Genomic DNA, 12,862 nt, shown 5'->3' on the forward strand with positions numbered 1-12,862 from the left:
TGGCAGAGAAAAGATAGGTGTGAAATCTGCAGACCATGTATTGCTTCACATATCTAATTTATCGGCTATTCCACTACAAATGTAATAAATGTATATGCATTCTATTGTAAGTGAATATATTAGTAAAGTAAAGGTTATGTAGCACTAGCTTGTGCATTGATAGAAATATCTTTGTCAGAAGTAGCAGTGCTAGTAGTGTTAGTACTGATACTAACCAGGACACTTTACCACATGGGCTCATTGTTATTATCTACCTTCACCTGCTCGCAATCAGTCACTGTAATGAATCCCAAATCTTTTGAAATCATGTCTACAAAATGGCACACTATTTAACTTCCCATTTGGAAACTGGTGAAGGGAAACACATGCGGATGCCCTGGGTGTAATGTGGAAATAACAGGGCGTGAATTTCCTCTCTCTTCACAGCCTCTAAACCAGCTGACACTAACTAATTGACTTGCAGTACAGCTTCATAAAACTAAAAGCAGGAAGAGCCATCTAGCCGACTCATTACATAGGCCTAATCCTTTATAGTTAATTAACTTCTTTCTCTGTGTCAAACAAGAGGAAATTTATAATGCTGTCATGTCTGGCAATCCCTCTCCCTTGCCTATCCACCTGTTAGATCTGAGGGAATATTTTGAAGTGGATATTGGCAGAAAAACATACAGATGGACCAAATTCACTGTTAACATTTGCTGAAACATTTACATTGTGGTGGATCACTAAAATGTTTAACAGCCTTACAGTACAAGTTGAAGTACCAATAATATCAATGTTCTGATTATCTTCGTCGTAATGAGGGCTTTACTGAAAATGGCAGCCTCTAGGGGCTGGTAATGGAGTCTTAGAATAATGGGTCCTTTTTTATTCACTGCTTTTATTGACACTCTGCAGTAAAATGTGATACCACCTGGTTGAGTGTAGAAAAAAATCACACCGAAATATAAAATGGTGTTACTTAAAATAATTACTTATTATTGTACTGCTGTGTATTTGCCAACAAGGTATGATCATGTATCTAATAAAGTTATAAGCATAAAGTACCAACCACTGTAAATTCCAATTTTCTTTTTTTATCAATATCCTTAATGTTCCTAAATAAGGACTAGACAAGACATGTAGTTACACAATTCATCCAAAATTGATGAATTATTTGGTTTAGTTTTTGGAAATGTCTCATCAGTGGTGGCAACTGCATCAAAATGAAGCATTATTTAGCACTAGATTTGAGATGCTTTATACTGAAGGAGTCATAGTTTATTCCTCTAATTAGGCTTGTCCAGATGATTTTATTATATTTGGTGATGATGATGAATGATGATTGAACCAGTAGAATCTTATGTTCCTTTCTTTCTAGACTGAAAGAAATCTAGATCTTATTTGTGCTTATTTGTTCAGTAGTGTAATATGAAGCTGTAATTAATTAAATGACAGCACAGTTCAACTGAACCACACAAACTGATACTGATACTAACCAGGACACTTTAAGAAAAAGCATTGAAATAACCACATTACCCAGTGGTACAAGACATGGACAACTTCACTATTAATGTTCATCTCTCTCTTTTCTTCTAGGCCATGGAACCAAAGGGGTGTTTGAACTGCTGGCAGGCTGGAGGAGAACAAGAGAAAATCTTCCTTTCAAGGAACGTGTGGCAGACGCTTTTGCTGATGTGATGGTGTGCTACACCATGACTAGCTCACTTTACATTATTACCTTTGGCATGGGAGCTAGCCCTTTTACCAACATTGAATCTGTAAAAATTTTCTGCCAGAGCATGTGTGTTGCCATACTGGTCAACTATTTCTATGTTTTCTCTTTCTACGGCTCTTGCCTGGTGTTTGCTGGACAGCTGGAGCAGAACCGCTACCACAGTGTATTCTGTTGTAAAATCCCCTCAGTGGAGTATCTGGACCGCCAGCCCACATGGTTTAAAACCATGATGAGTGATGGCCATGACTTGTCCACACACCACGACAGTGTCCCCTACCAGAATCACTTCATCCAGCACTTCCTGCGAGAGCACTACACAGAGTGGATTACCAACACTTATGTCAAACCCTTTGTTGTCATTCTGTATCTCATCTACGCCTCTTTCTCATTCATGGGATGTTTACAAATCAGTGATGGATCAAACATTGTGAACCTGCTGGCTAGCAACTCTCCAAGTGTTTCATATGCTCTGACCCAGCAGAAATACTTCAGTAACTACAGCCCTGTGATCGGGTTTTACATTTATGAGCCCATCGAGTACTGGAACTCCACAGTGCAGGAGCACCTGAAGACTCTGAGTCATGGATTCAACAAGATCTCCTGGATGGACAACTTTTTCCACTATCTACGGGTGGTGAATGTGAGTGCTTCAACCAAGAGCGACTTCATCACTATTCTCAAGGGGTCCTTCCTACGCAGCCCAGAATACCAGCACTTCACCGAGGACATCATATTCTCCAAGAACCGTGAGACAGATGAGTACGATATTATTGCCTCACGGATGTACTTGGTGGCGCGAACAACGGAGAAGAAACGTGAGGAGGTGGTAGAGCTTCTAGAAAAGCTTCGTCCATTGATGCTAATAAATAGCATTAAGTTCATTGCCTTCAATCCCACGTTTGTGTTCATGGACCGCTACAGTTCCTCTGTCATCTCGCCCATTCTGACCTCAGGCTTCAGTGTACTGACTATACTCATTCTCACTTTCTTTCTGGTCCTCAACCCCTTGGGGAACTTCTGGCTCATCCTCACTGTTACATCTGTGGAGCTTGGTGTCTTGGGTTTGATGACCCTCTGGAATGTTGGCATGGACAGCATCTCAATCCTGTGCCTTATTTACACCCTCAACTTTGCCATGGATCACTGTGCACCACACCTGTACACTTTTGTGCTAGCCACCGAGCACACTAGGACTCAGTGCATCAAGTTGGCACTGGAGGAGCACGGGGCTGCCATCCTGCAGAACACATCCTGCTTTGTGATTGGAATCATGCCCCTGGTGTTTGTGCCTTCCAATCTGACCTACACACTGTTCAAGTGCTCCCTCCTCACTGCGGGCTGCACTGTGCTGCACTGCTTTGTCATCCTGCCCGTCTTCCTGACCTTCTTCCCGCCATCCAAAAAGAGACACAAGAAAAAGAAACGAGCCAAGCGGAAAGAGCGGGAGAGGGAGCGGGAACGGGAGAGGGAAAGGGAAAGGGAGGAGATTGAGTGCATCGAAGTCAGAGAGAATCCTGATCATGTGACAAATGTCTGAGTATGTAGTTTTAGCAGTGAGTATCAGTAGGTATTCATCTGTTATTGGTCCATGAGAGGTGTTCTCCAATGGTGAGTTGCCTCTATAGGTGCAGGGGAGTCAGAAACGTCCATGGAAGAGTGGGCACTAATCCCTCCCAACCAATAGCAGCTAACCTGACCAGAGTAGAGTGCAGCCCCACTGGTCAGTCATTCAGTCCTTCAGTCTGGACAGTGTATCTCATTTGCACAATCTGCAACATGCTTGTGGTTCTAAAGCTCTTTCCCACCTGTTTGGTATATAAAAAACGAGTAAATTGCCAGAACTTATGCTTGCTAAATCTGGCAGTAAAGTCTAATGACACAATATGTTAGTTCTTTTAAATATAAGCAATTCTATGTGCATCTCTTGGGAGGAGCATAGCAGTCTGTTAAGCCAAGGACACTCAGACAGGTTGGTGAAAGTGCTTGGGATTGATAATGGAAAAGGGTCCTACTGTGCAGAGAAAGACTGCACACACACCTTCTTCCATTGATAACAGCAAATGAAACAAACCCAAATTCTGTGGAAAGAGAGTAAATGTGGACCGAAAGCACAGCACATGCTTTTCTGTAACATTAAAACTGGCTGAACAGCTGAACTGGGCAGATGGCATACACTGTGTCCATTATGAAGAATTATCTTGCACATCGCATCGTGTGAATAGGACTGTCAAGGTTTATATAAGCAGGAGGCAAATATTCCTGCTTTATTCCAGAGGTCATATAAGGTCTCAGGCAATGACAAAATGGAACTGCCAGGAGCTGCAGCATTTGAAGAGAAAGTGAGAAGTGACTGTTGTGCAGCAGTATTTGAAAAGGGAGTAAGCCTGATTCTTAGCATATGACTTAAGTAAATCCTAAACTGCTTTTGCACCAGGCCAGTAAAACCAAAAGTGAAGAGTGTCTCCAAGGCTTGACTTTCTAGTAGGTTCATAACAATGAAATGTTTGAGAGAGTTTGTGAGAGCATGCATGTGTCCGTGATCCACTTACAAAAGATCACTGGCATGAGACTGGTAATTCCAATGTGTGATTCAGTACTATCAGTGGTGCCAAATAGTGTACAGCAACTTTGTTTGGCAGATTTCTATAAAAAACAACAAAAAAAAAACAAACAAATCTCTATAAGACTGAACGTCATCTAAATCAGCCATCAATGGTGGATTATTCTCGCTAATTTCAATTATTGCTTTTGAGTATTGTTTAGGTTTGTGAAGCAAATTATAAAGCAGGCTTTAAATTAAACAGTGAGGCACTTTTTGTACAGTACACTGAATCTGAATAGGGTGGAAAACTAGTGAAATTAAATTTTCCCAGTTTTGTTAAAGATGTAAAAAAAACACTATTTGTAATCACACACAAAAAATCACAGAGAGGCATGTCATTCACTCCATCTGTCTAGACAGCGTTAGTTATTTAATGTGCTTCATTGTAATACTTAAGTTTTTATTAGCCTTAAAGCTGCATTAATCAATATTTTTATGTTGACAGCTGATCAAGTGTAAAGTGAAGGGAGTAGTTATAGTAACAAGTTCAAAGATTATCACCCAAGTTTGCAGTTCCACTAAATTCTGCAGAACTGTGTGGTACCTTGGTTTTGAGTTTACAGCCTGCAACTTATTAGGCAGCATGATCCTTGGAAGCTTTTTATCAGAGCCTCTTTCTACTATGTGCCCAGCACTGAACGGCAGAGGAACAAAGTTAGAAATTAGATGGTAAACACAGTGGAGCAGTTAGCAGCTAAATCTTGTTTCATAAGAAAAAAGAGCTTCTTTTGTAGAAAAAACCTCAGTGAGAAAAGTATTTGGGTTACATAAGCCATTGAAACAGTGGCAAGACTTGTGTTTTCTTTGGAGACCCTTGTAAAAGTGAAGATGAAGGCCATAATCATCACCTTGAGGTGTGGAGCTATTCTTGTCCCGGTAGTAATTATTTTCCTGCTCTATAATTTAAAAAAAAAGAATCTGCCTCTAAATATCACTCTTCAATATTCAGTCTTAGAAATCCAAAACAGCTGTCATCTCCCATAGGTTAAAGTCAATATCTATGTCTGCTAAGGCCTGATAAAAATCTCTGCTGCTGTCCCAAGACAAATACACTCAAGGTCAGCAAGCCCAATAGATTCCAATCTCCCACTGACCTTCGGCAGGCAGAGCTCAGCTGGAAGCTTGTGATAGAGAGGCCCCGTATGTGAGCAGATGTGGCTGATTGCAGAACAGTCAATACGTTATTAGGGGACTGGTTAGTGCCTAAAATGCTGTTACTGAGGGGACACTGCTGTGGGGATTTTTTGGGCTGCCACCAAGAAAGTGAATGGTTTTCACACAGGACAGCTGGAGGGAGTTAAAATGTTTACAGTGGAACAAATATAAGTGAGGAACATTGAAATTGGAGAAATGTGTGCGAGCATTCATGAAAAATCACTACTTATGAAAAAGGCAATTATACCCCCTGCTTGTGTGAATCAATATCAATAAATGAGGAAATTAGAGACAAAAGTAAAGATATTTGTTTGCTTGTCATACCTTACAATGAATACATTTCCTGCTTTTATGGATGAAGTAATACCTAAGTGTTGAATTACCAATAAGAATTGTATTTGAACCATCAACCAGACTTTGCCCTATTTAGAAATGTTTTTGTTCTACCTATAGCAGCTGGAGTGAATGGCACATTATGTAAAAGCCATGTCATGTATGTAAAGCAAGAAAGCATGAAGTGTTTGAAAAATGGGAAAGAAATGCAAATCTTAAATAATTTACTTCCCAAAATGGACTGTGTTTGCATGGCATTATATTGTATGTATGCATGTATTTAATTTATCTGTATGATGTCTGCATATTTTTTTTAATTTCTGCTACACTGTACTAACTTATGTTTGTTGTTTTAATGCATATTCTGTAAAATCATGTGCTCCAAATGAACAAAATAAGTCATATATCTTCCAAAACAAAAGCCAGATGATATTTCATTTATAAAATACCTGTAAATTACTCTTTTTATATTTCTAAGAAAAACATACTACAGAAAGATTTTTAATGACAGAAATTTTCTTAAAAAAATAAAAAGGGAAAAAAAGTTTAACACAGTAGGCCAGTAATAAACAGTGGAATGTTATAAGTATACTAAATCTTATTCCTCGCACACGTCAGTGTTAATGTTTGTTGATGATTCATGTTTTTATATGAGAAACTTTGGTCACCATTTTATTGTTTGTGTGCCCTGATTCCTCTATAACCTCTAGGTCATCATCAGATATACTCATTATTTATCATTTTTTATTTTAAAAAACAGAGTGGTCTATCTGGCTTTGTAACCATTACATTTAATGAAACCATAGGGTAGATATTTACAGAATATAAATGTAATCTCCCATTTACATCATGAAATATATTAGACTGTCTGTCTGCTCTATGGCGGATAAAGCTTAGCAGCAAAAATATCAGTATTCTTAACTCTTCAGGAACTTAATTACTAGATAATTTGTGTCCTCTTACTGTTTGCTGATTAGGAAACTATTGCCTAGCAAGACTTTCTTACAATTAGCATCATGCCCAGTCTGTCAGATTAGGCTATTGTGTATTGTAATAGTATCATTATAAATGATTAGATATTAGTGTCCTATGGCAAGGCAGTGAGGCTGACCAGTGGTTTACCAAAGCAGCATGTAACGCACAGTAATTAAAATACATCTTTATGGTGTTTTCAGTCTTTGATGAAAACCCGGCTTAAGGCACTTTTTTGTTGCTATTGTCAAGAAAAGACCAAAATCAGTGGCTTGACTGTCAGTACTTTCCGATACCCCAGACCTATTGGTTCCCATGTTTAGATTACATTGATTCCTGGGGCCCTACAGCAAATGTTAATTTTTAAAAACAGGAAACTATATGTGTGTCCTTTTACCAAAAGGCTGAATAACTTTGAAAATCAGCTGTTCCCTGTAGTTAAAAAAAACATATTTCACAGGAGTAAATGGAGCACTTCCAGGACCATTGGTCTGTACTTTAGTGTAATGCTCATATATGGCATTAGTTCCAAAACAATGCATTGATGATTTTGGTCCTTTCTTGGTATTTGTAGAAAATAAGATACAGAGCCAGCCTAATCTTTAAAAAATAAACATGCCTTGTGTACATTGTAACTAAATTTCAAGAGGTACAAGATCTGGTAGCTGACATGAATCCTGCTCCAAAAAGTAACACTGTCAGTGTATTTATCCATATTTATATTTTTCTACGCTCAAATATACAGTAGCTTGATACCAATACATATGATGTAAATTTAAGTTGCTTTAGTCACATCATGCACCTGCTTTATTATCATGTGAAAACTCACTTGCATCCATAAATGCAGCATTTCTTCTCCATAACATAGTCATGTTGCCTCAGAATCTTTTTGTTCACTAACCAGTAGCAAATGAGGACAAATTTAATAGAAACATGAAGTCACTTTTGGTGGTATTTTAAAATCCAGTGTTTAGGCAGGTACTGTGAGTCAGACAAAGCCCGTTGACCATGCACCAGCACATTTTCAGTTTCTACAGCCAGGGACAGCACAATATTTCCACAATACAGGGCAATAAAATTATGCAGTCACCACTTCTCTTGTTGAATAATCTACAAAGCAAAATCTGTATCAACAACAGCCTCAGAGGACAAATTACTGTTTTATTGTAACTCATCTATCTTGTATGTCAACTAACTAAGCCACAAAATAGGCTCATGTTCCCCTCATTCATCAGACCTGTTATTTAATGCCATCTAGTTCAGCATTTTTTAATACTGTGCAGAACTTTATAAGCTTTACAAGCTCTGTCTATCTCTTGAGTAATGCTGGTCAGTTTAACTTTGCTGATGTCTGAGCCTTATATACACTATACCACCTAATTTAGAAAGGTACATATGCAAAGTGGTTATTATGAATGGCTCAGTGAGTTTTATAGACATGGTCAATCCCCCTCAAATCATAGAATACATAACTTTGTGCATTTTGGAAAAACAGAAAAGCTGCTTTAGTAAGTAAACACTTGAGTCTAATCATGTGGGAACGTGTTTTAGTCCTTCTAAATCCTAATTTTTGTCAATAACAGGAAAAGTTCAATCCAATCTTTTAAATACATACATGATAGTGGAGTGTTGCCAGTGATTTTGTTCCCCATTGGTTTTATGATTCGAAAAAGTCCTGGGAGTTAGAATGTTTTTTGAAATATTACAGTTTTGCTCTTTGTAGACCGATGAAATCAAATAACACTACACATTTTAGCACTGTTTCATTTGCATTACACAAAGTAGCTAGAACATAATTATTACTCATGGTAATGTAGTGGGGTGAGTGTCTATGTTAGGAGAATATCGCCTTAGGTTCGCAGAATTGACTACAACATTCTCTGGAGCGAGAAGGTGTAACTTCAGCTGAACAGTGGTTATCATGTAGACAAGTGATATATGCAGGATCACTTTGAATACTAAAATAAAGCAGTGCCAGTAGCACAAGCTAAAGGTACTGAGTAATGTCAGTTACTCAATAACATCTGTAGCTGAAGTTTGCTTTGGGAGTCATGGTCATGATTTGACTTTGTGTACCTAAGAAGAATGGTCTCTCAAACTGGGTGGTATTCCTCTTAAGTATGTGCTCTTCATATAATCATTGCCTCACACATACTGGACACACGCACAAGATGTTGGTATCTTTAAGGTGGAGTGTTTTGTGTTGTGACTGATCTTTTAATGTAACGTTCATCTTCAGAACCAGGTGCGATAAAGATACACTGTGAAGAGACGAGGCTAGTTTTTTTGTGTGGCGTGTGAGTAGCTGTGTGGAAATGTCTTGTTTTTGATATTGTTAGAAAAAAGCTCTTCATTGTTAATGTAGTACTCATTACTGCTCAGCTTACAACAATCACATGAAGCTGTACTTAAGTTGTTGCTATGACACTGAAAGAAAAGTGTGCATGCTTGTGCCCAGAAATTATGGTTCACGTGCTAAAATGTTGCTAACATTGTAATCCTCTTCTCCTCACCCCCACTCATCATTAACATTCCCTTATCTTATGTAAATGCTAATGTCACAGCTTTGCATGACTTCGTATTGTGCACAAACACGTCGCCGAGGTACACTGTTCAGAGAACAGGAAATCGCCAGTCTTTGTGTTGCTTGCTTTTCTGGTTGCCTTCTAAGGAGCTGGCAGAGCTTGAACTCTGTTTTGCTAGTCTGTGCCTCTTACCAAACAGCAGGAAGAATTTACCTCATTTGACTGCAGTGACAGAGAGGAGGGAAAAGAGGGAGGCAATGATGAAAGAAGTGTTAGGGGGAGGAAGAGATAAGTTAAAGGCTGCCAGCAAAACAGGAGGTAAGCCCTCATTTGAATTTGAGAAGATTTCAGCAGCAGGGATGATGGGAAGTTTTGCAGTGAAGGGGGATGTCGAATGAGTGCGGTACTGCAAGAAATGTTGCTGCCCTTTGCTGATGTAATGACTCTTACTGACTTAATTTATTTGAAGGGTGTGGAAAGTTGCTGTCAGTTGTAACAAATACAGATCTGCTTGTTTTGGAAGAACGTCACCCTCGTGAAAAGGGTAGATTTTACCACTTCTGTCAAGACAATGGCATTCTTACTGTTTTGAGTCAAGTTAACTTTCCTCAGAAGAAAAGGATATTACTCGTATTAGTTTTCAGAAGAAACATTTTAACAGGGTACTGCAGTACATTACTGCTTTACATGCATAAAGTTAGGGGATTTGGCACAAATATTGTAAAAAGAATGGTATAAAAACATCCTAACTTTTAGGTGCAGGGTTGAATTATCCCACAAGTTTTCCTGGCACAAAAATGCCTTGTTAGCTTCTATTGTGAATCTGAACACTCTACACACACTTAGAAACAAACCAACATTTTCATGCTGGGATCATGGCCCACCATTAGTTTGCAGTATAGCGCTTAGTGTGTGAGAATTTGATTATGGGAAATGCAATACTTCAACATAACATCAAGTGAAGCATTAAAGGGCTTGAAAGTTTAGTGTCTTGTGAAATGGCTGGAGCGCCCTTTAAAAGTCTGCATGTGGAACTGCCATTTCATTTCAGTCTCATTCTTTCAAAACCAGCAGTAGAGGAAATAGACTGGTGTGAGTCTAGGCTTTATACTGCATGGCACTGGAGGTTTTACTGTACACAGCAACATCATAGCTGCTTTTTATAATCCCCCTAATGTTTTACTTCCTGAGCTGATGGCGACTGGCAGCAGGAGTGGCTGCTGTTTTGTTGTGCTCTGTTGCAGTGTTATTGCGCCAAGCTGCCTTGGACGTGGATATTTTTGGCTCCTACCTTGTCTTAATCCTGTCGTGATTCTCCAGTGGATTATTCATGCATCCTCTCTCCTCTTCTTCCCCTCTCACAGCACCTCCTCTCTTTCTCACCTCCTCTCCCCTTTCTTGTTTTACACATCACCATCCTCCCCTCCTGTGCACCTTCCTTTAACACCACCACCGCTCTTCCTCCTTTATGTCTTTATCATCATTATTGTGCCTGCATGGTCCCAGCTTTAAAATGTGCTCCCCCATTGTGTGGCTCATTTGTACAGTTTATTCATTTATTAGGTTATATAATATATCTGCAGTTCCCCCTGTACCCCGCAGATATATGAATAAATAAATAAATAAATATGAAATCAATAATCTAGTTAAAGCCACTGCCTACCTTTTAATGTATCCCTCCATTCTCTCCCCCTCATTTAAATTGCTTTTCTCCACAATTTATTGAAGTAATCTGAATTCACTGGTATAGGCTGCTGTGGTAATTACTTCCATAGAATTTTCTCGTTTCTCCTTCATTTTCTCCATCCCTACCTAAAGAAAGAAGCTGAAGAATTTTGACAATGAGCAGTGCTGAGAAGTATATGAAGATATATAGAGTATATATATATTTCACTAGAGCCTGAAAGTCTATTAGCCTTTGCTGAACAAGAAAACTGTGAGAGTATGCTGTGAAATCTATATTATTTTATTTATAGGTTGCAATATCACTGTGTAATGTTGCTAAGACATGATGGAATCATGATAGAAACTTGATGGCTGTGCAGTGAGTGAAAACAGTGTTCAGGCTCAGTTGGATATTCATGGAACTAATTCTGTATCTTTGTTTATCTTAAAGAGTATGCACAGATATTAGAGCTCCCTTAGTCATTTTGATATCAGAGTAGGTCCACACTAAGCCAGCTAAATTCCGGCCCTGTCCAGAGTAATGGTATGTCTATACAAGAGGTGTTCACATTTTCCAGGCATCCCTTTCATGTGCATCTGAAAGAATAAATACACCTCTGGTTTCATAAATATAGAACAGCTGTACACTAGGCATATTTCACTTGCACTATATGGGTGATGCAAAGCCCAGTTTTATGTTTTAATTATACATGCGCTATATAGTGACTCTGTGTTGGGATCTGAGTACTGCCAAAACACACATACACTCAATAAGGTGTCTGAACACATCATGTGTAGGCTCACGCTGAGGAAAGAAGCTACCCCTCTGCAAACATGCTGCTTTCCCTACACAGGTCTTCATGGCTGTTGTGTGTTTTACTGTATAGATGATGTAGAAAAAAATGACAAACCTATGTAAGACTTTTTGTTGCCTCTACACATTTTTGAGATTACCCATTTATAATGATTGTCAAATGCTGTGTTAAGCAGATTTTGTCAAAGAACTTTAAAGTTGTAATTAGATGCGTCAACACAGCAAAGCAGGAGTTAAAGTTTATATGATTTCCAGGCAGCATTTTTTTTTTTTTTTTTTGAAAAATATGTAGATGGACAAAATGCACAAAATAAAGTTAATCATATAGTCAGTTAATCATATGTGCAAGTCCTATTGATGGAATTTATTTGTGATAAAGAACAGGCCAGGGTACAACTTGTGCTCTAACAATCAAAGAATAATTGTAGAATTACCTGGCTAGTATAACAGTGACATGACAAACTAAATTCCCCGCTTTTATTTTGAAAGCCATGCATATGTAGGAAAACCTACTTCAAAATATCATCACAACTGTGTTCCAGGACAATTGGACAATTTATCAGTACCTCATGTTGCTTTCACATTTCAACACAGTTTTGAAGCTGGCTTAGTGTGGACTTCTGTCGAATGACTACAATAGTGTTGATTTGCTGGCAAGCTGCTTCACTGGTCTACTGTCTGGAGAAATCAAGAGTCTAGTGCTGCAATGTTTTACATTATTTATCAAACAAAAATGCTCAACTTTTCTCACTTTACTGCTGATTCACTGCTTTTCTATGCTTTATTCAATAGTAAATTGAATATATTTCAATTTGGAACAAGCAGTTTGGGTAAAATAATAGTTGCAGGCCTAAATCAGCATACTGTATGTCACTACCAGGTCTATAATGATATAGGAATAGCACAAAAAAGATCAAATAGAAGTAGAATGTCCTTTTATGCAGTGTGATATCAAATATGCTAATATTTATAGTTACACAGATTAACCTCAACCAATATTTCAGCATGTATTGGTCCTTTGACAGAATTTCAACAAGGTAGTCACTTATGTTCTTACACAAATACGCACATTATCTAAT

The 12,862-nt window shown here is 38.4% G+C and overlaps 1 protein-coding gene across 1 annotated transcript in view; it reads left to right on the forward strand.

Annotated features, from left to right (window-relative positions):
- The window catches only part of ptchd4 (patched domain containing 4), a 30,888-nt gene extending 27,634 nt beyond the window's left edge, over nt 1-3,254 (forward strand). Inside the window, exon 3 of the mRNA XM_026319142.1 lies at nt 1,579-3,254. Within this exon, the coding sequence (XP_026174927.1) occupies nt 1,579-3,254 (1,676 nt within the window). The remainder of the gene's footprint in view (nt 1-1,578) is intronic.
- The last annotated feature ends 9,608 nt before the right edge of the window (nt 3,255-12,862 follow it).

This window comes from Mastacembelus armatus, chromosome 24 (assembly GCF_900324485.2).
Source record: "Mastacembelus armatus chromosome 24, fMasArm1.2, whole genome shotgun sequence".
NCBI lineage: Eukaryota > Metazoa > Chordata > Actinopteri > Synbranchiformes > Mastacembelidae > Mastacembelus > Mastacembelus armatus.